Source organism: Gossypium raimondii, chromosome 5, assembly GCF_025698545.1.
Source record: "Gossypium raimondii isolate GPD5lz chromosome 5, ASM2569854v1, whole genome shotgun sequence".
In the NCBI taxonomy this organism is placed as follows: Eukaryota; Viridiplantae; Streptophyta; class Magnoliopsida; order Malvales; family Malvaceae; genus Gossypium; species Gossypium raimondii.
This window is the reverse complement of record NC_068569.1, coordinates 15073904-15100054: the sequence shown is the minus strand read 5'-3', so window position 1 is coordinate 15100054 and position 26151 is coordinate 15073904. Positions and strand designations below refer to the sequence as shown.

Below are 26151 nucleotides of genomic sequence, written 5' to 3'. Positions count from 1 at the left end.
TTACCCGTCTCGGATCCCTCTACATTTCCCCACCCCCAAAAAATAAAACTAACTCGCTTCTCCAAGTTTTCTCAAAAGCTCTCATCTTTTATAAAAGAGAGCTAAATCTGCTCCTACTTTTCCTTTTTATTATCATTGTCTCCTATTGCTTTGTTTTTTTTTTTTTTATGGCTCTCCTCACTTTCTTACCGGAACCGGCGGCCGAACCCATGAAAGTGGAACAGCCGTCCAAGCGTGGAAGAAACCCGGTGAAAAAGCAAAAGGAAAAGCAACCATCTTCATGGGACCAAATCAAGAATCTGCTCAGTTGCAAACAGATCGAAGGGTCGAAAGTTCATGACCCTTCGAAGAATAACCAGCTGCCTCATCATCACGGCTACTCGAAGCTGGGTTCCTCTTGCAAATCCATCTGTAGCTTCAACGACGTCGTTCACGGCAACACCAGGGTTGTTCACAGAGCCGACAACTCGCCTGAGAGTAGCACGGTGGGTCAAGAAACCGGGCTGCTGAGACGCAAAGCCGGGAATAGCTCGTCAACGCGGTCGTTGTCAGGGTCAACAAGAACCAACAACAGCAGCACGACTTACACGACGTCATCTTCATCAAGAGCTATGCAATTCAGGAAACTTTCTGGGTGTTACGAGTGTCGTATGATCGTTGACCCCAGCAGGTATATTAACATATAGTTTAACTCAATTTGTTTTTTCTCATTTTTTCCAAAAAATAAAATTTGCTTCTTTACCTGAAAAAAAATGAAATGATCAGGTATCCATCCTCAAGAACAACTATATCTGCCTGCTCACAGTGCGGAGAGGTATTCCCAAAGATTGAAAGTTTGGAGCTCCATCAAGCTGTTCGCCATGCAGGTACATTAATTTCTATATCTATGGAGTATAATTTACTCTTAAGCTTATCTTCTAATTTTAGACCTTACACACAATTATTTTCCCCAAGTACTGTACAATAATTTTGTTTAACAACAATTTTTTTTTGTGGAAAAACTACTATTTACTTGATTGTATGACCGCTTTTTTAATCTTTTAATATCAATTGTTTGAACTTATTACAACACAGAAAAGCTAATTCTCCATGTTTTTCGCTTCATTTTGTCTCAACTATATGAAACTCGAAATAATCCATTTTTTTTTGTCTAAAAAAGTACACATATTTTTTCTCTTTATCCGAAAGAAAACAAGTACAATATTATTAACGACCACTTATTACAGTCAAATGGTTTTACTAATTATTTCGTTACCACTTTATTTTCACTTTGCAAAATTTTGACTAATCATGTTCTGATGCTTTATTTACAACTGCTTTAACACCTATTAACTGCACCAACTGGTGTTAAATATCACAGCTGTCACTTTTAATATTTATAGTAAACGTGGTGCCTTTTCATTAGTGCAATACTATCCCTACTTGTGAGGCTAAATTTGCACGGTTTGTGAGGACCCTGACCCCACCGACCACGACAAGTCGAATTAATTTTCCCATTAATGCATTTGATTTGATGCTTTTGGTGCTGCAGTTTCGGAGTTGGGCCCAGACGATTCGGGCCGAAACATTGTGGAAATTATCTTCAAATCGAGCTGGTTAAAGAAGGACAATCCAATCTGTAAGATCGAGCGGATACTGAAAGTCCACAACACCCAACGCACCATCCAACGGTTTGAGGACTGTCGCGACGCAGTGAAAACACGTGCTCTCAACAGCACCAGAAAGAACCCCAGGTGTGCGGCTGACGGCAACGAACTCCTCCGGTTCCACTGCACCACATTGTCGTGCTCCCTCGGAGCGCGCGGCTCGTCCAGCTTGTGTGGTTCCATCCCCGGCTGCGGCGTCTGCACCATAATCAAGCAAGGGTTCCAGAAAAAAGGTGGAGGAGCCGCGGCGGCCGCAGAATTCAAAGGGGTTTGCACAACGGCTAGTAGCGGGAGGGCCCACGATTCACTTAAATGTACGGACGGACGCAGGGCAATGCTGGTTTGCCGTGTGATCGCGGGGAGGGTGAAGCGAGTGACGGAAGATGCGCCGCCGTTTGAGGAGGATAATAGCGGCGTCGTAGCGGCTGCGACTGGCTCATACGATTCTCTAGCGGCGTACGCCGGGGTCTACTCCAATCTGGAGGAGTTGGTTGTTTTCAATCCAAGGGCCATCCTTCCTTGTTTCGTAGTCATTTACAAAGCCCATGAATCTTGACTCGGCTGACAGCCAAATATCAACATCAATTTCACATAATTACCAAAATCAAACGATCCACCTTAACCGTGTACATATATTTTGATCTTACGTCGTGGCACATGAGATCAAAGCCTCGGTTTGTTTTGTTCTTCTTCTTTTCTTTTTTTTTTTATTAAATAAATTGGATTTTAATGTTTGTTACCGCATGCATGGCTGATAAATCTAAAAATTTAATTTTGTTGGATGAATGTTTAAATTAAAGGCATTGAAATCATTGATTGCTCGTTTATGATGAAGACAGGTAGGCATTATGTGTAAGAAATTTACATAGCAAATAGCAAGGGGAAATTTCTATTTACATTTTGTTTTTGGAGGGGGTTGTCATCTTCAATGCGCACCTTTCACCGTCAATTCGCTCACCTACAACATTGTGCTTTCTTAGTGGAGCAGTGGTACCATAAATAATTCGTATAATAACACCCATGCCATATTTTACCCCACAATCTAATTAAAGTAGTATCTACCACCACACAAAATGGGGATAATTTGGATGTATATATCATTTTAAGATTCTTTTAAGTCAACGAGATTTTAATTTAAAAATAGAATCACAAAATTTCCAGAGCTTCAATGAATTCAAGATTATCTCGAATTAAAACGAAAGGAAGATGATTTTGAAGGGAGTTGGAGCAGAATTATGAACACTCGCCCACCCACCCACCCACGTGAGATTATCTTGGAATAATTGCAAAGGGGAAGTGCGGAGATCTTGGTGGACTTTTGACCATGCAACTAAACCAAACTAGAGGCCAAGGCAACCTGCCTGGCTGAGACGAGGACTGAAGGGTGGATGAAATCATGAAGGGTTTCTGTAACAAAGTACAATGTGGGCATTTTATAATTGCAGCAGACACCATTGCATATGCACATTCATTGCTTTCTTCTTGTTTCAAGTGTTTGGATTTTATATTTTAATGTTTTGGTTTAAATTATACTAAAATACTATACGACTTCCCTAAACCGTATTACTTAATTAATGCAATCTTTGTTGAGATTACTGAAAAATCTTGCACCATATTAAAAACTATATTTTAAGTTTCGGGTCATCCATGCTTTAGTCATAGGAAGTTTCCTAACAGTCAAAATCAAATCTTATTTCAATGTAAAGTTTGCTAATATCGACGGGTTCGTTTTATTTTCAATGAAAAATATTTCATCGCAATATTAGAAATTATTATTCTTTTATGATTCCATCGTAACCAAACACCAATGGAAATGCCACCAGGCTGGCTCTATCGAATAGTCGATGATTGCTCAAGGTTCCTAATCAAAATAGTTGGTGAAAGATACCATTAAGCTTAAATAGAGTAAATTGGTTTTATATTTGATGAATTCAAGATTTATTTCTTGATATTGTTCATAGATATGAATTTGAGTCGAATTGTTAGGTCATGAAAGAAAAAAATAAAGAGAGAAAAATGAACTACGAGAGCGTTAAAATTGATATTGATACTCTTTGATGTTTAAATCGATTATAGTTTTAAGGTTATGAAAAGAGTAAAAACGATAATTAATAGGCTTAACCTAAAAGGATGCCTCATGCTTTTTTATCCTTACCTCCCTTTTACTTCTCAAATGACAATGCTCTTAGCCGTGGAACTCAAGAAGCCTTGGAATTGGTTTGACTTCCTGCTTTTTTGTTTGCTCCTTTGGTCTTGTTTTGACAGTGTTAGGTTTTATCTCCATTTGATCCTTGGAGACGTCAAGTTTCTTTTGCTTCCTTGCCAATTTGTCCTTAACAACTCCTTCTTTTGCTATTAGTTGTGTATTAGATATTTTTATAATATAAATTTTTTGGACCTTCACTTTTGGCAAGTCAATCACAGTTTTAGGGTTATGGAAAATTAATAGTAAGTTTAACTTAAAAGGATTCTTCATAAAACTTTGTATGCTTACTTCTCATATGACAATCCTCTTTGCCTTAGGATTGATTCATCCTCTTGCTTTGTTCACTTGCTCTTTTTATCCTACTTTGACCATGTCAAGTTTTGTCTCAGCTTTGTCCCCGACAGTGTTAGGGTCTTTTCGCCCCCTTCCCATCCGTCCTTAACAGGTCATTTTCTATTAGCTGTGTATTACATTTTTAATAATAATTTTTTGGTCCTTCAATTTTGGGCTTTGTGGTAATAGGGTAAGATATAGGACATGGATTTGAATATTTAAGTTCGAGTTTTTCCATATATAATTGTGCTGTGTGAATCTTCAGTCTTAACATAGGTGATAAGAATGAGTTTGTATTTTTATTTGTACTATAATATATTGAATTTGTAAAAGTACTATAACATTTAAAAGAAAAAAATTACTAATTATCAGGCCGGTTGCTCAATTGTGATTTGTTTGCCAGCAACGTCTATAATAGTTTCGGAATTGCTTCTGCAAATGACATAAAGCTCAAACAGACTACCCACACTATGATTTGGAATTATATTCAACTTAATAATATTATTATTAGTATTAATAAATAGGCTATGGATAAATTTAAGTAAGGATGGTGTAGGTTGAATAAAAATGCGAGATGGGTTTAACCTAACACCAAAATTAAAAATAAAATAAAATTCATAATCTCATGGACATGCAAGCTGATAAGCAGGTGACACCATATTATGTTTAAAGTATATTATATCGATTGAATTCAAATACTGATATGGCAAAACTATAACAATTGCAACATTAATTATTAAGAAGGAAAACAGGGTGTAGAAGTTTGTTGGTTAAACACCTGTTCAAGTCCTAATAATATAGTACATGAGTCATGATGAATGGTACAGTTCTAAGTTCTATCTTTTAAGTTTCAGTTGTCAAATTTTGCAACCAAGTAAAGCGTTTCCATTGTTACATGAGAGAAAAGGGTTGTTGCCTTTTTACCCAACATGCTGATGTTTTAGAAGGTTCTCGACGCCATATCCAGTCCATCAAGCAGGTTGGGCCTACTAAGCTTAAAGGTCGACCCATAAACCTGAGTTCAGTTCCTCTAAAGGCAACGACAGAAATATGGTCGGGTAGAGATCCAATTAGCCTGCAATTAAATAAGAAAATCTGTTGAATTATGATGTAAAAACAAAAATCTCTTCTGTTGTGTTGTGTTCATTTTTCCACTTTAAACAGCAATGTGGTAAACCTCATAATTGCTTCACTTGTTAGTTTAAGATGTCAGTGTCAGACACAATGATGTTTGTCTTAAACAAATCCTTATCCTAGCCTTCCACAGATCCATTGTTAATGATGTCATCTCCTGTTATTATATTCCCTGTGATTGGTCCATGTACGGGATGATTTTATCTTTGTTAGGACCACAAATTGTTCGCTTAAAAAATCTCATTAACTGATTTAGTTTATTTAGCTTTACACACGTGTCAATAATCAATGAAATTATCATTGCTTTGCTAATACAGGCCGCCAAACAGCATGAAAACATGGTACAATTTGTATGTCTGGCTCCATCACTTTGGATGAAGATAAGAATTTGTGAGGGGGAAAAAGATTTAGCTTAAAATTTGAACGACGGGTTTCAAGTGCTTGGTCCATTATAAATATGTAATGACAGTGAAAGTGAACCAATGTAATGGCAGGCAGAGACAGTATTATTCAAGTATATGAGATTAATAGTAATACCTTCTATATAGGCCCCAGAAATGTTCATTTCATCATAGGTTAAACATCCTTTTCTAGGGTTTTTTTTTTTTTTTAATGGAACAATGAGGGTCACTCATTATTCACCAGCAATATTCTAATTTATACTTTACAAGTTCATTGCATGGATTGACTTACTTCAGACTATAAATTCCTTTTAATATAGAGTGGGCAATAATATACATACATTTAATATAAATTAACCCAATACTCTTTTAGCACCAAAATGAAAATTGGATGCATTTTATTGAAATAAACAACTAATAATTGCTTGGAAAAATAATCTATTTGAATAGAAGAGATGATTTTTCTACGCTTACAGAACCTAATTTAAGTAAATTTATTATATTTAACCTAATACAATAAGTGATTTAAATTACACCTTACTATAGCAGTCTTATTTTATAATTAAAGTTATAAATCACTCACCTCTAAGATATTAAATCTATTACACTGATAACTGTTGATACTTCGCAAGACACTTTCAACACTTACCTCAACATATTTCAATATTTTCTATTTGAGTTATTTTTGCCTAGCTTTTACCGAAGAATATACTTACATGTATTTATATATAGTATATTGGATTGCTGTTTCTAGTTGAAGATAACCAATCAAATTAGTGGTATAAATAAACTACATATCGAGGACAGGTGAAGCCCAATACGAAATGATTTGAGCACATGGTCTTTATTACCAACTATCTTTTCTTTTTTTGCCTTCAAAATATGCTATTTGAGCCTTCCAAAACAGAATAAAAACACGTAAGATTCTATTGAAAACCTCGATCTTTCTATATCTTCACACATGATAGCAATTACACTACCCGGAGGGCATCTAGCTAGCAAAGTTCAATTACTTCGTATTTACAAGATGCGCATTCCACCAAGTGACAGCTTCGTTATTCAAGTAAGAGGCAGCAGCACCCAAACCCTACACCAACACCCAACCCTTGAGCCTCAACCCACTTCTCTCTCTTCCAAGCTAAACTTCTCTGCAATGAAGCTCTTTAATCGGTTCCGCAAGATCCTTGTGCGGCTCTTGTTTTCTCTTCCTTCCGCTGGATCTTCTGGCACGTCGAGTGTGGCTCCCAAGCAAAAGAACTGCGATAGGTTCGAGCCACCGAAGACTTCGTGCAGCTCATCGTATTACTCGTCCCACTCGCATTACACCGAGGCCATTTCTGATTGTATTGAGTTCTTCAACAAGTCATCGCAAGAGGGGAGTTTGGATGGTCCAAAATCTGATGTTTCGGTTTGATTATATAATATATATACCTTTGTTACTCAAAACGTTAAATTATAAATCTTGGGTGTAACAGTACTCTCCTTCATTATATTTTCTTCTCTTTTCCTTCGGTCATCATTTTGTTAATACAGTTTCCTCAAAGTACTTGATTGGTCTCTTCCTTCTTGGGGTGTTGGTTCTTTTGTATGTACAAATAATCTAAAACGTTTGTTTTGGTTTCCATCTGGTTTGTTGAGGCCGAAAGATTTAATCATTACCTGGACTAAACATTTTAATGGGCTAATTGGGCTTCTTCTTTCCATAGAGGAAAAATCAATTATGTTTTTTAATTATTTTATCAGTTGAGCGTAAAGGCTTCAAGCCCAAAGCAAGTAATTGATCCTATAATCCAAGTCTCATCGAGTCGACAAGTGGCATGAGGCAATTAAGCAATATGACCTTGACAAATGTCAAACAATAAGACTAACAAAGAAGCTGAAAATATAGTGCAACGGCAGGGCAAGGACATCCAAATGTACTAGTCCCCACGAGCACCCGACCCATTGCTTCAAGGTACAAAGGAAGACGGAGGCCTAATCTCATGCATGAACACAATATTATTGCCTTTCTTGCCTCTATCAAAGTATTCTGCCGCATAATTATTTGCAAGCCCTCGCTCATATTTAAGCCAGAATCTTTTTGATTCATCATCTCAAAATAAATGAAACATAAATAAAATTGTGAACTTAACGAACAGAAACAAACTACACTCAATAAATTAGCGTGAATTGTTACATACAAGTTGCTTATATCTTATGAATTCTAAAAATGTAAACGGAACTTGAGTCCAACCTAAATTCGGAAAACTAACTGTGGTGGCAATGGATGAAGGCTTGTATTTTATTTAAGTGCAAAAGATGCTTAAAATAATCTGTTGCAAAGCTTCTTGCACCTGAGACATCGTATAAAAACTTTGTAGTAGAGTAGAATTGGGCTTGTTGTACAAGTAGCTACAAAATCCAAGTATGACACCACAATAGATCAACCTTATAGTAGTGTTGATACTAGAGAAAATGGTGGTGTCTTAGGACGGTTCACCCCATCCGAGACATGGACGGGGGAAGAGCTGAATGGTAATCGGAGATACTCGATTTTAGGTAATGTTTGAGATAAACTGGAGGAGTACGGAGGGCCTCTAGTTAGGAAGTTGCCTCTTTGGCTCATTAGGGTTCTAGCTCAAGTTTCGGTGTATGCAGGAATTTTACTTTTCTTTAACTTCGTTTCGGGTAAGGTAAGCCTTTTTGCAATAACAAAAAGATCTCTTCTTGGTGTTTTCTTAGATAAACTCCATGATGAGCTACTCATCCATTGAGGCTTTCTCCTCTCTCGAGGTTCTATCCTATATTGAATCTTAACCAATAAGTACACTTCATTTTTTTATGTCCAACACAACTCTAATTTTTGCTACTTGATTTTTTATTTTCGTCACCCTGGTTATGATTTCTACTATTGCCTGATTCAAAACCTCAAACTGTTAATATCATACTAATAATACAAAATGTGTTACTAATCATTTCCCACGTACCCAATGGAGTCCTTGAAATGATACTTTATTAATATTGGATTAAGCTTTCTATTTGTATTTGTTTTTTGTGTCGAGGGAACTGGTTTGCATGTTATTTCTATGTCCTACATTTTTTGCTTCAAATTGACCAATAATTAAGCAAATAACATAACTAGGGGGATTTGAAAGAAAGATGCTTTTATAATAAAACAAAAGAAGGAAGAAAAGGTTAAGTCTAAACATACACAATTAGCCATTTTTAAATCTTTTCACTACTAAGAGGTGATAATGAAGCAATGGACATTAAAATACCCTTTTCTTACTAATTATCTTATCAGACAGTGTCTCATTATATTTCATGCAGTTGAAAGAATAAAAATAGAGTTTACTATGCATCGTACGTGGAAGAGAGCTTCTAATTCAGAAGCGTTCGTCGCAAGGTAACTGCAAAGGCAATGATCTACAAACACGAAATGTAATAGCCCGATTTTAGGCTTAGTCGGAACAGTGGTTTCGGGACCACAAATCCGACGAAAAAAAAAATGTAATGGCTTGAATTTTCAGAGGTGTCGGAACGGTGATTCGAGATCACTAAATTCGACAAATGGGTAGAAAATATTATTAATTTAGTAAGTATAAGTTAAATATGAAGTTAGGAAAATTTTTGAAATAGTGAATAGTGCACTAGAAATAAATATTAAAATAATTAGAATCAAAATGAGGTATCAAGACCTCGGGGATTTTAAACTGAGCCATAAATATTTTTATAAATATTTATGGAGTGTTAAAAAGTTAGTATTAAAGTTTCGTTAAGAAATTTTAAAGTTCGATAATTAATTGAACAAAAAGGACTAAATTGTAACAAATGCAAAATTTTGGGAAATGATTAAATAGCTTAAATGATAAAAGGAAGAGGGCTTAAAAGACAAATAGACCCAAGGTCTATTTGGGCTGGACGGCAGAGGCATGAAATCAGCAAGAAAGTAAGGAGAATTAAGGGCAAAATTGGAAAATTGCAAAATTTGCTTAATAAAGTTAGGACCCAAGTGGAATTATCTAGATTTCTCTTCATTTTTCTGAATTCTCATCAGCTAAAACACCATGGAAGGGCTTCTTCAAGCTGGTTCTTCATATTTTTATTACAAACTAGGCCCACTTGTTAAATTCATTAGTTTTTGATTTTATGAAAGAAGTTGAAAGTTGATATGAATATGTGCTGGAAATATATGATGATTTAGCATGAAATTAGAGCTTTAAATTGTTCATATGCTGATTTTATTGAAAGAATTGAATAGAAAGTGAATGTTTGGGACCTAATAGTAAAAGAGTTTGAAGATAGAGTTATATGTGGAAATTCTGAATTTCAATAGTTGTGTAACAACTTATAATGTCTAGTAAAGTACTAATTGAGAAAATTAGATTAATTGAGGGTTAATTGAGAAAGGACCAAATTGTATAAACTGTGAAATTTGGGGCAAAATGGAAATCAACATTTTGCACTAAAGCAGTTTTGGACAGCAGCAGTAGTGTAACTTTGAAAAATCACCAAAAATTGTAGAGATTGAATTAGAGGATGAATAAAATATGAAACTAAAGCTTATTGAGTCTAGTTTCTTATAAAAGAAATGATGTGAGCAATGGAATTGTAAATCATGAGATATAATAGATTTTGTGAGACAAGGTCAGAATGAATTCGGGTTCCCCTGTTCTGACTTTGGAAAATCATTAAAAATTGTAAAAAAATGATTATGAGTTATAGTTTATATGGTTAGAATCCTTAATGAGTCTATTTTTAGAAGAAACAAGCTAAAACATCATCCGAATTCTGTACAATGAGATAATTAATTTTTAGTGAAAAGTGGTCGGAACTGTCAGACAGCGAAACAGGGGAAACTTTAAAGAATAAACTGTACTATTTGGCTGAACCAAAAATTATGAAAATTTTATGGTATGAAGATATGTGAGTCTAATTTCAGGAAAATTAACGGATCTTAATTTGGAGCTCTGTAGCTCCGGATAAAAATAATTTAGTGACTCTGACTCGGATAAACAGCTTTGAATATACATGTTAGTGAATATTGAAATTATGGTTAATGTTGTTTAAGTGTGGTATACACATTAAGGATGTGGAATGGAGAGGAGGAGGAGGAAAATTGGGAAATATATGAATGATTCGTGTATAAATGGTCATATGTTTGATTATAACTCATAAACGATGAAATATGAATGATGCTTATTTTTGTGCATTATTGGTCATGGTTTAAGCTCATGTGTGAAAATAAAGTTTCATAGTATGTGTGCATGGTATATTCAGTATATGATTTGGCATGAAATAATACCATGAATGGTTTATGAATTAACACATGTTGGTAAGCCTGATATATGAATAAATGATCAAATTGAGCGGAACGCGGATTTGAGTACTTCGATCAAGTGACAAAGTGATAAGTGATAGCTTCACTACACTTATATCGATCAAGTGACAAGTGGAAAGTGGAAAGTGATAAGTGATAGCTTCGCTACACTTATCGATCAAGTGACAAGTGAAAAGTGATAAGTGATAGCTTGGCTACACTTATCTGATCAAGAGACAAAGTGATAAGTGGCTACACTTATCTGATCAAGAAACAAAGTGATAAGTGGCTACACTTATCTGATCAAGAGACAAAGTGATAAGTGGCTACACTTATCGATCAAGAAACAAAGTGATAGGTGGCTACACTTATCGATCGGGACAAGTGATAAGTGATCATACGTAAGACCATAGTTATACTATGGCAAAGTGAAAGTGAAGTACTCAATTTTCCGTGACCGTTCCCTAATTTGATTAAGGATGGTAAGTGACAAATGGGCCCGAACGAATTAAAGTAAATGGATAAGTGGTAGTGTATTTATATCAGGACGATGTTGTTATTCAAACTAAAGTGATATTTTCATTGCTAAATTGAGAATTTCATAAATGTGTTATTGAATGGTATAATCAATAAACATTGAGTTAAATGGTAAATACGTATTAGTTTTGAATTTGATGTCATTGAATTGTACGTGAATTAAATGGAAATTGCTAGTGATATGATTTAAATTATGAGCATGAGAAATTGCGAATTGAATGAAATGGAAATGAAGCATTAAATTGCATGAGTATGTATCGGGTCTCATGAGCCCTAATTATTATGATTATAATATTTTGAGGATATATTGTGAAAAGTTATAGAAACATGTTAATTATTTTGAAAGTTTTAATTTTGATGAAATTTTATAACTCGGTTAAATACGTTTACAAGTGTATGTGTTTTGGTAAGGCCTCGTACCCTATTCCGGTGTTGGATACGGTTAAGGGGTGTTACACGAAATCTATCACTGCTTTCCTCAAAAATGGATGAAAGATGTGTTAGAAAATTGATTTAAAAAATAGTGCTTTTAGGCACAATGAATGTTTAAATTTTTTTTCTATGTGATATTTATAGTAATAAACCCTAATTAAATTATTACTTGTACTTTATGCGAAACAACCTAAGTTGTTTCCTAATTTTCTACCAAATGATCTTCTCTGCTATCCTCAAATCTCGAATTGCTTTGAATATGGACTCAAACAAAATGAACTGAACATATAGATTCAAAACTTTTATTAACTTTTACTGGAAAAGTTAATTTCTTTATGTGAGAACTAGATTTAACATCCCAAAAAAATTTCGATTTGACATGTGGCACTATTTTGATAACAAATACAGTGAATTGATGAGAAAATTTAAAAATGAGTTAGATAAAGTAACCTTATGGAAACACAATTGATAATTGAGATGAAAAATTATGAAAATAATTTTAGAAATGAAATGTGATAAAAGGACTAGATCTCAAATTTGAAAAGTTGGAGTAAAATGATATTCAACCAAAAGGAAAATAAGAATTTTTATTGGTTGTTTGACTTGAGAGTAAATTGGAATATGAATTAGTGAGATGAAAATCACCTTTGAGATCAAATTAGGAATATTTGATAGTATAAAGATTAAATTGTAAATTTAGTAATTTTATCGAAAAAGGATAATGATATGATTTTAGTACCCAAAGAGGTTACCAAGTATTAAATGAGAATTATGGAATTTTGGTTTGATTAATGATGAATTATTGTAAAAGAATTGAGCATTGAGGCAAAAATGGGTAAAAGAGAGTATTTTATCATTTCGGACTATATTATAATTGATTTATAATATTAAATTGATATTAAATTATTGAAATTGAATTTATTGAAAAATGAATTAGCGAGAATGATTAGAAATATGAAGTTACGAAAAATTAATTATATTGGACGTTTGAAAAACATACGAAGACTCAAAGCGTAAATATTTTACAAAAGGATATTTTGGACTTTTGACAAGGGATTGAATTTTTATTTTAATTAAGAATAATTTGTAGATCACCCAACACATCAAGTTTCAATTTTTTTCTTACTCCTTGCAGGATTGGATGTTGGTAAACTTGAGGAATGCTTTTGGCTTAGAATATCAGGATGTGATGTGGCAATCTCTCTTTAGTATTATCTACGGGAGGCTTTGGAAACAAAGGAATCTCATGATTTTTCAAGGGATCCCTTGTGATGCTGCCAATATTATACAATCATGTGGTGTTAGATAAGTTATATTGAGTCGAAGCCTTGCAGACTTGGTAGATCTATGTGCAAATTGTAGGTGGATCCCACCACTTACTGGTTCTATTAAAATAAATGTTGATGGTGCCCGCAATCCGTCTTTAGGCCTTGCATCTTCGACAACAGTGACAAGAGATGAACATGGTAGATGGCTTTGGAGGATTGGGAGAAATATTGGAAGATGTAAGGTGAAAAAACCAAACTTTGGGCTATTTATGACGACCTTGATCTTGCATGGGGATTTTAATTGGAAGGAGGTTATTCTTGAAACTGATTATGCTCAGACTATTAAAGGTATTCATAGGGGTTTTAAAGGAAAATCAAATAGAGACTTGATATTACATATCCAATAATTATGCAGGTGTAATTGGCAAGTGGTCATTAAGCAGATTCCAAGAGAAACAAATTTTGCCTTCCATATCTTGGCAGATCTAATGAAAGGGTTTTCACTTGGGTTCCGTGTTTCTCATGATGCCACTACTAAAGTTGCTTATCAGCTCCGACTAGATAATATTTCTATAATTCTAATTCTATAAAAAAAATCAAGTTTCAACTTCTTCTTCTTCTTCTTCTTCTTATGTTTAAAGAAGTATATATATATGTATGTGTGTGATTGGTGGGGCATGACTTTCACTATGGCCGTTTAGGCCATAGAATTAGAAAGCCCGATTGGCTTTTTGTTTAAGGGGTCATTCGGCCATTAAGAAAAAGAAAAGAAAAATTATATGTTGATTCGAGGGGGGAAGCAAGAGAGTGCTCTTTCCCTTCCCCCTAACTTTTCCTATTTTTCTTAAACTTAAGTAAAATTCAACCCAAAAATCAAGTGGAGAATCATTTTTTAAATTTAGTTCTTTAATTCATTGCACAATTTCAAGTTTAGGATTTATGGGTTATTGAAAGAGAAAATTTAAATTAAGGAGAAAAAGCTTTTATTGATAAGAAATTGTATTTTTTTTTAATATTGAGTTCTATTGTATGAGAGAATTTGGGAGTCTTGTATGTTAATATTTGATTGAATTTTGGTGTAGTACAAATGAGGAAATGATGAGAAATGAAACTTCTAAGCTACTGTGAGAATGATTTTAAGTGGATGGAGACTTGATTTTTGAGAAAATGTACATATAAGAGGTAAGTACTATTGGATATTCATACTTTCCTATATTAACAATTTTACGTTTTAGGTTTAGGGTTACATCGAGCAAGTGAAGGGACTGATTAAATTTATATAATTAGGATTTAAATAATTTGTAATTAAGTTCAGACTCTTTATCTATTAATTACAACATTATTTAATCATGGAATGATTAATATGCTAAAATTAAGCTCCCGTGTCACTTAACGAGCTTGTTTTTAAGCAATTTAAGTGATTTTTAGTAATTTAGCTTAATTTTGGTTTTTACAATTGAATAAGTGTAAATATCTCCTTTGATTGAGTGTCATTAGGGGCCCTAATGGTTGATTGAGTGTTGTAAGAGCTTGTTTGTGGCCTGAACTTAAGCTAAAACATCACCAAAGGCAAGGGTATCACGACATCGAAGTATGGAAGTTGCAACACCTCAGACATGCTTGAAATGAAGAGAACGAAGACCACCTACAGTGGTATTGTGGCATCCTCTTTGAGTATCATGATATCCAATATCAAGGAAACCCCGTTTGGGGACTATCAGTGATATCGCAATATCCGAGCCCGACATGACAAAAAATGATTGTAGGGGTAATTTTTGTTCAACACCTACACCAATCAAAATTAAGCGCTTAGAGGCATTTTGGTCCAAAATTTTGAGTTGTAATCAACTATTTAAAGTCATTTTTGGCTGAGTGAAAGGGGGACTCCTTTTGCTTTAGTTTTTATCAACTTTTCCTTAGTTTTAGGTTAGGGTTAGGTTAGATTTTTTTTTCTTTTTCTTTTCATTTTTAGTTTAAGTTTTCTTGTTTCTTTTTAGGTTAGATCTTAGTGTGACAATTTTCTTTCTTCCTTATTGTTAAAGATTTTGTAAATAAGGATGAACAAACTCTTGAGTTTCAATTGATGAAATCAATTGAATAAGCATTTTCTTAAACCCTCTATTTTCATTTTATGCTTACAATATGTTGGATGCTTACAATAAAATGCTCATTTGGATTCTGAGTTAGAGTATGTGCTAAATTTGTTGGATGGTTGGTTGATTAGTTGTTTGCTAGCTTAAGTTAGTGTCTATACTTAATTGATTGGTTGTTCGGTTATATCGGAATGCTTAATACGTTAGAATTGACGCCTCTAGCGGAAAATCTAGATAAACGAGACCGAGAGGAGAGTTTATCCTTAGATAGTTTGATATAATTGTGCCAGGTAGTGAGATTGAGAGGTAATTTATATGCCTAGGTGAGATCGAGAGGTAATCTTAGGTGATAACTTTTAGTCTAAGATGAGACTGAGAGGAGATTCCTAGCTAAGAGTGATCAACAATATAATCAGTGTAGGTTCATTAGTTTAATAGCACTCAACTAATTAATCGACCATCGTTTAATCATTTACATTATCTAAAACAATAGGAAGAAGTTTTAGCTTAGTTATTTTATTTAATAGGTTAATTTTAGTTAATAAACAATTTAAAGTTGAGTTTGCATTAATAATTTCTTATTCGATTAGATTAGTAATTACTCACTTGGAAATCCTTGGGATATTCGAGTGTCCCATTGACACTACAAATATTACAACTGACACTGTATGCTTGCAATTAATACGGCACTTTTAAATTGCTTTGTAAAATTGTTTGTTTTCTATGCACACGCACGTGCGGGTCAGTCATTCTACTAAAGTACCATGATTGAACTCTCCCTGTTATATACCGTTACAAAAGCAACTTAATAAGTGCTTATTATCTAATGATATTGTCATAAGTGTGTTACCATCATGGGATATCCTTAATCTCTTTGGATTAAATTTGTTTATCAGATATGATTTTATTTTATCTCATAATAACTATTACACCTTCTTTCATGAAAAAAGCAATTACTAACAAATAGTAATTAAATTATTTGTGTTAAACAAATGATCCATGACCACGTTACTTTGTCATTTATCATGTAATGTTAATGAGTGAACACCATCTACCCTTTATTGGGATATAAATTTCACTATTGTAAATGAAACTATGTCATACGTAAGTCGATACCTAACGTACCAATTTTGAGTCTTTAGTTATTTAAATTCAAACTTCTAATACTTCAAAGTATACAAGTAACACACATATATAGTTACTTACTTAGGATTGAGGTAAGTTACATTAAAAACATCACAAGTGAATTAATCTATAAATTGATCTAGAACTAATTTCACTTGTATCTAGAATTATTAGAATCAATATTGACAATTATATTTATGTTTCTATCTTCGAAATTAACCACTTTGATACTCAAACAAGGTATCTACTTATTTGGATTTGATAGACAACATAATAATCCTTTAACTAATTTGCTCAATTTCAATGTATCATATTATAAACCTTTAAGATTACCTATTGATACAAGTTATCTTTTCGTATTACTATTCAATCACATAATAAAATTTAATTTTAGTTAAATATTAAGTAATCAAGGAGTTAATATTTACGAATAAAAAAAGCGACCAACAAATTTTCAGTAATTAATGCTGACTCTGCCCTCTCCAAAGTGTTAGTGCTTCCTCCATTTAATACTACTAATAAATGCTTTGTTATCGTTGGGACAGTAATCCCCAGTAATCCTACGCATTCCATCAGTAGTGGGGTCAAAAAACACATTTCCGACACACCATATATATATAATCCAAGAATCACTTGTAATTAAAGACAAAAGGAAGCGAGAAACATATATATCTTCACTATAATTAAAGCTCAAGTAGTTACAACCATGCCTTATATTGTGATTCGTTATTATGATCATCACATTCTTATTATATAATTTACTACGAGTTTGAAGCACGACAGGCTGATGAAGAGGAGTTTTAGGCTATGGGCATTTGTGTCTGCCGCCATGGGTGGTCATGTCACGGTAGCAAGGACACACATCATAGTTATTGTAGGTGCCCGGAGGAACACAGTTGCAACGAGAACAACATGTCCCACATGCTCTCTTGCAAAGGTTAGGCCTTGACGATAACTTGCATCTCTCAGCACAAGCCCTACCGCAATCTAATTAAACCATAAACATATGCAACAATATCACATACATAAAACTTAAATAATAACCGAATTGTTATTATTATAAGATGAAGAAGTAGGTTATGATCATTACCTATTTTCTTATCATTGAAAGAGTTCTCCTCCACCATGTTCTCGATCACCTGTAAACATACAAGTGAGCCCACAGTCTGAAACTTCATTCAATGGTGACTGTAAGCACATAATTTAGAAATGCTAGTACTTTCACTTACCAGTGGATCGGATGACTCAGCAAAGCGAAGTAAAAACAGAGAAAGAAGCAGGGAAGTCAAAAGAGACTTGAAGATGGCCATTTGCAGTTGGATTTCAAAAACAACAGCTAACTTGTAAAACCACAAGTAGGTGGGTAGATCCACACGGCCTGGCCTGGTATTTATAGCAAGAGAAAGGATTGAATATTAAACGGTAGTGAAAAAGTTTTGTTGGTTTCTCACCAAAGTTATAGCCTTAAAAGGAAAGGTATCACACTAGTGGATCAATACGCATGGTGTGAGTTGTGTGTAAACATGGCATGGCAGAGTGATGAAACAAAAAAGGGTAGATCAACATACATCATGTACAATCATATTCCATTCTCGACAAGATTATACTAATAATATCAACATATCAAACTTGTGTTTCGCTTTGAATTTTTTCAACACATTCCCTGACGGGTTCCAACGTTGATGTCAAGTCATGTGAAGAAAAACTCTCAGACAAGATTTCTTTTTTTCCCCAAATAACACGACGCCCATGTGGAATGTCGTCTAAATAAAACTTCAGTTATTGCTTGCTTGATCGTTCAAGAATCTCATTGTTTTAGGGGATGTCTTGTTCGCATGAATTGGTTCAATTCAATCTGTAAGCTGTCACATTTTTCTTCCCCACTTTTTTCGTAATTATATGACATTAACAACTACTATAATAATGTGATTCATTTTTATCCTAATAAGATGCCTCTGAATTTGAAGTCAATCATAGTCTTTGAAGGCCTCTGACATGCGCAGGAAAAAATCCCAATGGAGCAGAAGAAAATTCCAGGTTCAGGTTTGCTGCTTAAACTTAAAGCGTATGTATTTTTGAAGTGGTTGACGTGGCAAAAGCAAACATTTTTCTAGTGATAAGTCGTGATCATACATTTTTGCTTGCTCCACCATATACGTATTTTTAGATATCTTACACGTGCTGTTGTTAAAATGCGACATCCCCAGGATTTTTTTTCATAAATCCTTATCAGTTCTTTTTTTCTCTCACTGTACTCTTTCTTTTGTTTTCTCGGCAACAAATCTTTATTTTTCTTTGAGATAACTCAAAATCCAAATTTCTAATGACAACATTTAACAATAATTTCAATGCTCTTCTAAAATGATTTCTTAGTTAGTTTCCACCTTCCAAGTGTCAAGTCCCAAGCTAGCTGGTCCAAAACCCATGAAGAACACACGTATAGAATTTAAATACAAGGTAACATAATCGAAAGCAAAGAGAATTATACAAACTTCTTTATTATTTCGCTATTATATACTCAAACTTGATACAATACAAGCAATCATCAATCATAGTAATATCACGCCAAACAAAGAAAGGAAAACAAACCATTAATTGAATGACTTTAGCTTTATATATATATATATAGGACGTTCTTTTATTCATTCTTACCCCTTGCATGCATTAATTTATTTTACCACGACTCATTTAATTATCATTTAATTAAGGAGAGGCTCGTTTCAAGTCGATGTCAACTCAAGGGCACTTGCGTTTGCCACCATGGGTGGTCAAGCTAGCATAGCAGGGGCACATTTCTTGGTTACCGGAAGTTCCTGGAGGAACACAGTTGCAACGCGCGCAACATGTCCCGCATGCCCTCTTGCATAGGTGTGGCCTTGATGATAACCGGCACCTAGCTGCACATGCTCCACCACAGTCTGAAAAAACCAGACACAAATATAAATATCAAAAAAGGGTCTTACTTTTTCACATCTCAGCATCTTATTAAACGTGTTAAAACATGTACCAATTTTCTTCGGGGGAGAGGTTCCCTTCCTAGCATCTATCACCTGTATTTCACAAGAACCTTTCATTATCGAAGAGCCAAAGGAAGTGAAAACAAAAGAGCTTAATAATGATTCAAAGTGATCAAAGCTTTACCAGTTGATGATCAGCTTCAACCAGTTGAAAAAGGAGAAGAGAGATGAGAAGTGAGGCAATCAAAGCTTTAGAAACAATAGCCATGACTGAAACCTAATTATAAGAAAGAAACAGATTATTGTTTACGTTTCAAGTGTGAATGCCTTTTCCTCAGTGTTACGTATTTATAGCAAAAATCTTGCAGAGAGAAAACAAGTACTGATAGTACTTAATAATTGAAAGGGGTTAGTTGTTGCATGTTAACACCCGAAACAATCTGATAGCAAGTACGCAGAAGAGCGGAGAAAAAAGAAATGTGCGGTGCTGAGTTGTCAGTTTTCACGTTTCAGGGAATATCTGTGGATCGAAAGGCCCCATTAGAACCATCTGGATCGATTAAAGAAGCAATTTTCTCACAGTTTTTTGATAGATGGTGTTTCGTCTATCTAGTAGTGGCTTTGCCAAGCATGGTTTTTGGTGCTTTTCTTACTATCGTTTTTCTGTGGGGTTAATGAATAGACCATAAACTTAGATTCTTTTGATAATCTTAAGTCGGTTGGCTTAGCTGAGTCTCAGAAAAATTATTGGAGGAGTAATAGAAGCATCTATGATTGATTCATGAATCATGATTCTTTATGTTCATTGGCAAATTGACTTCCATTTCTCTGATCCGTAAGTTCCAGAGACAGAGCCATCTTTTCGAAGCTTGCTTTAATTTGCAATTAAGTTGATATTGGCCTGAGATGACAATTGACAAAAAGGTCTAATTAATTAAAGCATACATGCATGCATGCATTCTACTTAGTACCATTATTGTTCAAAGTCGGTAAGATTATTCAACATACCCTGTAAACTATAGATATGAATTATTGTTCTTGTTTCCCTGTATTAATTAATGGACTAGTTTTCGTTAAACCAACCTTTATGAAGTCCCTTCTCGTTTTCATTATTTTTTCTTTATACAATTATGATTTGCTACCTAATATAACCGGATTATATGTCTACAAACCAAACTTGAGGGGAAATGACATGCAAATATCGGAGTCATGGGAATGTAAAGCCAACATGTCTTGGAACTTAAATATAGGAATAATTCAACCACCGTAGCCCCTCGACGGCGAATAGTAGGCCGGTGGATTCAAAGATGGCTTCCACGAAAACTACTCTATATATTATTGGGATATTGGGAGAAATAAACTTGTTGGAATATGGTTTACCCTTTATATCTTGAAACGAAAATATCTGTGTTTAAAGTATATATCTTGTGCAAAAGAACAGCATTTTCCTCCTCATTTTTGGATTAAGTCATTCAGCTTGATTACATGTCTATATTTGAAGGTCTATGTTTCATTTAAAGATTAAGAGATAATAACTGTGAAGGAAAGAAAGGGGTTTTGATATTCTCACATCGCAACCAAAATGAAAGTGAAACTGAGAAAAGCTGACAATTTGATTAACTAGATTACAATCCTCTTGATGTCCCACAATTTCACTAAACATGGACGTATTAGATTTGGAAGCTTGAAATTATGTAATTGCCTAATCAGCAATTGTTCAGTCGGAAAAGGATGGCTACTTCGTCACTTTGTCCACATATTCATATTAAACATGAGTCCAAGTACCCAGCCTAATCTAAATCAACCAGACAGCTGTTCGAAAGCCACTTTCCGACAACAGCTGTACCCTGCTCACACCTCACGCACCTATTGCCACAGTGCCTCATATCCATCATTTCTGCATTTTTCAAAGCCTTTGCAAGTGTTTGAATTCACTGAATTCTTGCTTGCACAAAAAATGAAGGGTTATCAATGATCTTCATGCGTTGTTTGACAATATGAAAGTTAGTCTTATCTTTAAGCATATTTACATATTATCATTGTTGAATTACTACCAACAGGGCAACAGCTAATATATTTGATTCCCATGTCCCACTAACGAATGCTACACATCTAATTTGAAAAGCAACCACGCAAGGAAAGTCCCAATGATAATAAAAAGAGAAAGCTGATGTTTTGGAGAAATTATTTTATGTACTGTTCTCATCATATTATAATTTTTTTTAATTATTTAATATTATTTCAGTAATTTATTTTGATGTTATTGACATATAATTTTGATGATTTTTTTTAATTTTAAACTCGGAATTCTGAACCTCGAACTCTGAATCCAAAATCCCAAATCCTAAACCTCGATCCCTGAGTTCAAGGTTCAGGATTCAAGATTCAGGTTTAAGTTTAGGGTTTAGAATTCTGAGTTCAAGATTCAAGGTTTGGATTCTAAGTTCGAGTTGGGGTCCAGGGTAAAAAATTACCAAAATTATGTGTAAATGACATAGAAAAATTTCGGTTAAAACTGAATTAACTGGTCGAACCGATCTAATTCGATTAATCGATCTAATTCGGTCAGAGGTCGATTAATGATTTTCTGGAAGTTTGGTCATCGATTAATTCGGTTCGAAATCGTGTAATTAACTGAATTAACCAAACTTAATAATTAATAATACAAATTATATGTAGTTTTAATTCGGTCAAATAAACATTATCAATTTATTTTTTGATATGTTTTATACTTGTTTTAACCAAAAATATATAAATTTCAGTTAACCAACCGAATTAACCGAAATATTTTGGTTCAGTTACTCTTTTTTTAAAAATTCAGTTTAATTAAAAAATTAAAAACTTCAATTAATTCAATTTAATTAACCATTGGATTAACTATTTTAACACTCGAAAAGATACATAAAATAATTCACAATGTTTGATTGTTTATAGATTACCGACCAATCAGCTTTAGCACAAGGAAAGGTCCAAACTTTTGGCAGTTTATCCAATTAAGAAAAATATTTTATTGACCAGTGCTTTTAAAATATATTTTACGATTTCTTTAAAAAATTAAGATTAGTTGACTAATCATTTATAATAATATTTTGGTGTTAAATATAACAGTTGATAGATAATGTAAATGAAGAGATGTTTAGATAAAATCTTGTTTAAAGTTAAAAAAAAAGAAAAAATAAAAAAGAGGAGTTAACTAATGAAATCTTTAGTTTAGTTGGTTGAGAGTATTTTAAGTTTAAATCCATCTAGGGCCATTTTATTTTTTAAGAATTAAATCTTGTATTATTTTTAATTAAAAAGCATCTTTGTGTTGAGTCCCATTGTAATAAATTTTATATTAATATTTACATATAATTATTAATTATTGATTATAAAATATAAATTTATATTTATATTAAATAATAACTATTAATTTTAAATATTATTGATAATTATATATTAAAAATTAATAATTTATATCTATACTTATCACTGTCATGCGTTCAACTAATTTTGAATGGAAAAAATAATCAAATTAAAAAGTAAAACAATTTATATGTGAAATTATATCAATAATTCCATTTGAAAGAAATGAAAACAATTTTGGTTGTTTTTCCATTTAAAAAACAACTCTTTTATTAAAAATATCGAAAGCTTTTATAAAAAAATAAAAGGAATAATAATAAATTTATTTCTCAAAGCTTCTTTTTTTTCTTAAATTTGGCCGCTAACCATTCAAAAAGTATTAATTTTTAACGATATTGGCATGACAATTCACGTGACAATCTACGTGTACTTCATACTTACATGATACTATTTGTCTTATATGGCACGTCAATAAATAATTTAAAATTATAAAAATATTAAAATTTTATATAAACTTCATAAAAATTCAAAAAAGTTAACTTGAAGTAAATGTGAATTGCCATATGGACTGTTGTATTTAAAAATTTAATGATTTAGTCAATATTTCTATAAAAAAAACAATTCAACTTGTTTTGAAAAGTTATTGGTCAAAATTGACTCTTTTTAAAAGGTTGAAGGCTAAATTTGGCTCAAACAAAGAATAAGGGTCAATTTGACCAAATATGTAAATGTTAAGGCTAAATTTTGTATTTTGTTAAAAAGGTTAGATTATGCTATTAGTCCTTGTACTTTGCAAATTTTGTGGATTTAGTCCCTATACTTTAATTTGATCAAATTGAGTCCCTGTACTATGGGTACATTTAGTCCAAATTCTCTAATTGGATCATTCTAAGTCCCTATGTTATTCAAATTTTGAATTTTCAATGTTGGCACGAATGACAATTGTTAATTCATTAATTGGATTTTTAGGGAGTAATATGTGAAAATAACAAGTTGACATTGTTGGAAAAATATGAACATCACATATTTAACAAAAATAATTACATTTTATTGTTTTACTATCATAAAAAGTTATCCCGGATTAAAAGTGATCTAGTTTGATTAAAGTTTTATTATGCTTTAATTATTAAAAAATATGGGTCAAATATGTGTACATACTTTAATTACTAATTTCGATTGATGATGAATTAATTAGAAGTTCATATTAACATGCAAAAATTATATATTAGAGTTATGGTCTCAAATTACACATATAAAACTTTTTTGACATCTCATCTTCAAAAAGAAAGAGCCACATTCTCTAAAATATTTGTGTGTTAATTTGGAAGATCAAAATCACAAGATTCAATGTTTCAATAGATTTCAGGTAGGCTTTCGCATTTAATTTTATTTTTGATGATTTGACTTGACAGATCTTATTTATTAACTTTTGTATCAGAATTTTACAGTTCTAACAAGTGACATTCGAGCCTCTTCATGTAGGATCATTTAAAATGAATTAATTTATTATTTTTTTGGATTAATTCGTTTTTAATATCTTATGAATTTTATATAAGAATTTGATATTTTGATCATACAAATATTAAAATTTTTAATTTATATGAAATTTTAGGGTTTTGTTTTTAATTTTCAATTTTGATTATTTATGATAATATATTTATATAATTGAAGATTCCCAACATTTAAGTTGTTTGATATCTTGATATGATATTATATATAATAATATATTTACTGTATTAAATTTTAAAATAGTAGAATTTAATTTTATCATTTCGTGAAAATTAAAATTTAAAAATATAAAACATATAAAAATTAAAAATAATTACAGCAAAAGTAATAATCAATAGTGGAATTTAAAAAAAAAAAAAAAAACTATGGAAGCCTAGGACCCCTACCCTGGCAAAAAAGGCTCAAAAGCCTCAAGATACGCACGAGTGAAATCATTGTCGAATTTGGGATGGGACTAAACTTGAGGATTCAGCTTGGAACCAAGCCTTGTCGGGGCTTGGGACAAGACAAGGGTTTGAGGATAAGAATATAGGACAGCTGGCAGGCTACTCCACCAATCAGGAATGTTTTATGCGTTTCAACCCCCTGATGATGATCCCCCAATTCCAAAGCCACGTGTTTTATTTAAAATTTTGCAACCTATATTTCAGTGTTATTATAGATAAGTAAAGAAAACTTTCAAATATATCCAACGTCACCGGTTTGTCTTAACTATTAGAGACATTGATAGTTTTAATCCTTTATTTAATTTTTATCTTTTATAATTCTTAAATTTATTGTATTATTTTTAAATCACCTTAAAATAGATAAATAATTTAATGTCCGTTAACTTTGTTGACGTAGTATACACTTGAATTGTCATGTGAATTTCATGTCAACAATTAATTTTTTAAATTTAAAAATTTAAAAATTTAAAAATTATTTTAAACCATTAAAAAGTATAAAATATATATTTTTAAAATTTTAATTTTAAGAAATTAATTAATTGCTAACGGACATACATGTAGACTGCACGTTAGCAAAGTTAACATGTATTAAGTTTTTCATTCATTTTGGGGTAATTTGACAAACAATGCAAGTTTAATGGCTAAAAAAGGTAAAAAAAATTAAATGGAGAGCTAAAATGACATTTTTTTGTAAAGTTGAATGGCCAAATAAAGGTAAAAGTACTATAGAGATCCTTGTACTAGGAGTTGAATTGCATTGTGCCTTTTGTACTAAGAAAAGGGGCAAACTAGTCTTTGTATGTTAAACCAAAAGGTAAATTTGTCTTTTTTGTTAAAATTTCGTCCATTTATACTGTTAAAAACTGACGTAGCTAACGAAATAGCCAGAAAATTATATATGGTGTGCCACGCTTACCTCAAGCTAATGTATAGGGACTAATTTTTAATGGTAAAAATAGATAAATTTTTTAAAAGAATGACTAGTTGACTAGTTTCTTCTTTGATTTAATGTATAGGGACTAATTTACCTATTTTTTGAGTAAAGAGACAAAGTGCAATCTGACTCCTAATACAAGAACCTCCATAATATTTAAACCGTTATGCTTAAATATTATTTACTTAAATACATAATATCTGAAATTGATTATATTGCAATGCAAAAATTCTAAATTTCAAAAAGTAATCTCAAATAAATTATGTATTGATAAATATTGTTTCATCCATTATTTTATATATAAAGAACCTACCCCACCCCTAAAAATGCACCATTGATGTGTGGAAATGTGAATAAGGGTTTCTACGTGATTCATTGAGGCCCCCGGGTCCTTTCAATACTCAAAGCAGAGTGTCACTTTGAAGACGCAAAGGCACAATAATAATTGTGTAATGCTTGGAAAATGGGGGGTACGTAATCAGATAA

General features: G+C 32.7%; 4 protein-coding genes across 4 annotated transcripts; 2 read left to right on the top strand and 2 right to left on the bottom strand.

Moving 5' to 3' along the window:
* Positions 1-2390, top strand: LOC105769812 (uncharacterized). The gene is made up of 3 exons (XM_012590699.2): positions 1-670; positions 766-866; positions 1532-2390. The coding sequence occupies exons 1-3, from the start codon at positions 168-170 to the stop codon at positions 2200-2202; spliced, it is 1275 nt and encodes a 424-aa protein (XP_012446153.1). The 5' UTR covers positions 1-167; the 3' UTR covers positions 2203-2390.
* Positions 2391-6573: 4183 nt separating this feature from the next.
* LOC105767683 (hypothetical protein) lies at positions 6574-7342 on the top strand. Its single transcript, XM_012587258.2, has one exon. It carries the CDS (start codon positions 6682-6684, stop codon positions 7132-7134), a length of 453 nt encoding a protein of 150 aa, XP_012442712.1. The 5' UTR covers positions 6574-6681; the 3' UTR covers positions 7135-7342.
* A 9746-nt stretch (positions 7343-17088) lies between these two features.
* On the bottom strand, positions 17089-18038 carry LOC105765941 (gibberellin-regulated protein 1). Its single transcript, XM_012585224.2, has 3 exons — positions 17704-18038; positions 17565-17613; positions 17089-17461 (listed from the first exon to the last, which is right to left on the bottom strand). The coding sequence occupies exons 1-3, from the start codon at positions 17782-17784 to the stop codon at positions 17280-17282; spliced, it is 312 nt and encodes a 103-aa protein (XP_012440678.1). The 5' UTR covers positions 17785-18038; the 3' UTR covers positions 17089-17279.
* A 918-nt stretch (positions 18039-18956) lies between these two features.
* Positions 18957-19922, bottom strand: LOC105771432 (gibberellin-regulated protein 1). The gene is made up of 3 exons (XM_012592900.2): positions 19616-19922; positions 19482-19524; positions 18957-19392 (listed from the first exon to the last, which is right to left on the bottom strand). Exons 1-3 carry the CDS (start codon positions 19697-19699, stop codon positions 19211-19213), a joined length of 309 nt encoding a protein of 102 aa, XP_012448354.1. The 5' UTR covers positions 19700-19922; the 3' UTR covers positions 18957-19210.
* Positions 19923-26151: the final 6229 nt, after the last annotated feature.

Coding starts and splice junctions, on each gene's coding strand:
- LOC105769812 (XM_012590699.2), top strand. CDS start 168: ATGGCTCTCCTCACTTTCTTACCGGAACCGGCGGCCGAACCCATGAAA. Junction 671..765: donor ATGATCGTTGACCCCAGCAG/GTATATTAACAT, acceptor TGAAATGATCAG/GTATCCATCCTCAAGAACAA. Junction 867..1,531: donor TCAAGCTGTTCGCCATGCAG/GTACATTAATTT, acceptor TTGGTGCTGCAG/TTTCGGAGTTGGGCCCAGAC.
- LOC105765941 (XM_012585224.2), bottom strand. CDS start 17,784: ATGGCCATCTTCAAGTCTCTTTTGACTTCCCTGCTTCTTTCTCTGTTT. Junction 17,614..17,703: donor CTGAGTCATCCGATCCACTG/GTAAGTGAAAGT, acceptor GTATGTTTACAG/GTGATCGAGAACATGGTGGA. Junction 17,462..17,564: donor TTTCAATGATAAGAAAATAG/GTAATGATCATA, acceptor TGGTTTAATTAG/ATTGCGGTAGGGCTTGTGCT.
- LOC105767683 (XM_012587258.2), top strand. CDS start 6,682: ATGATAGCAATTACACTACCCGGAGGGCATCTAGCTAGCAAAGTTCAA.
- LOC105771432 (XM_012592900.2), bottom strand. CDS start 19,699: ATGGCTATTGTTTCTAAAGCTTTGATTGCCTCACTTCTCATCTCTCTT. Junction 19,525..19,615: donor TTGAAGCTGATCATCAACTG/GTAAAGCTTTGA, acceptor TGTGAAATACAG/GTGATAGATGCTAGGAAGGG. Junction 19,393..19,481: donor CTCTCCCCCGAAGAAAATTG/GTACATGTTTTA, acceptor TGGTTTTTTCAG/ACTGTGGTGGAGCATGTGCA.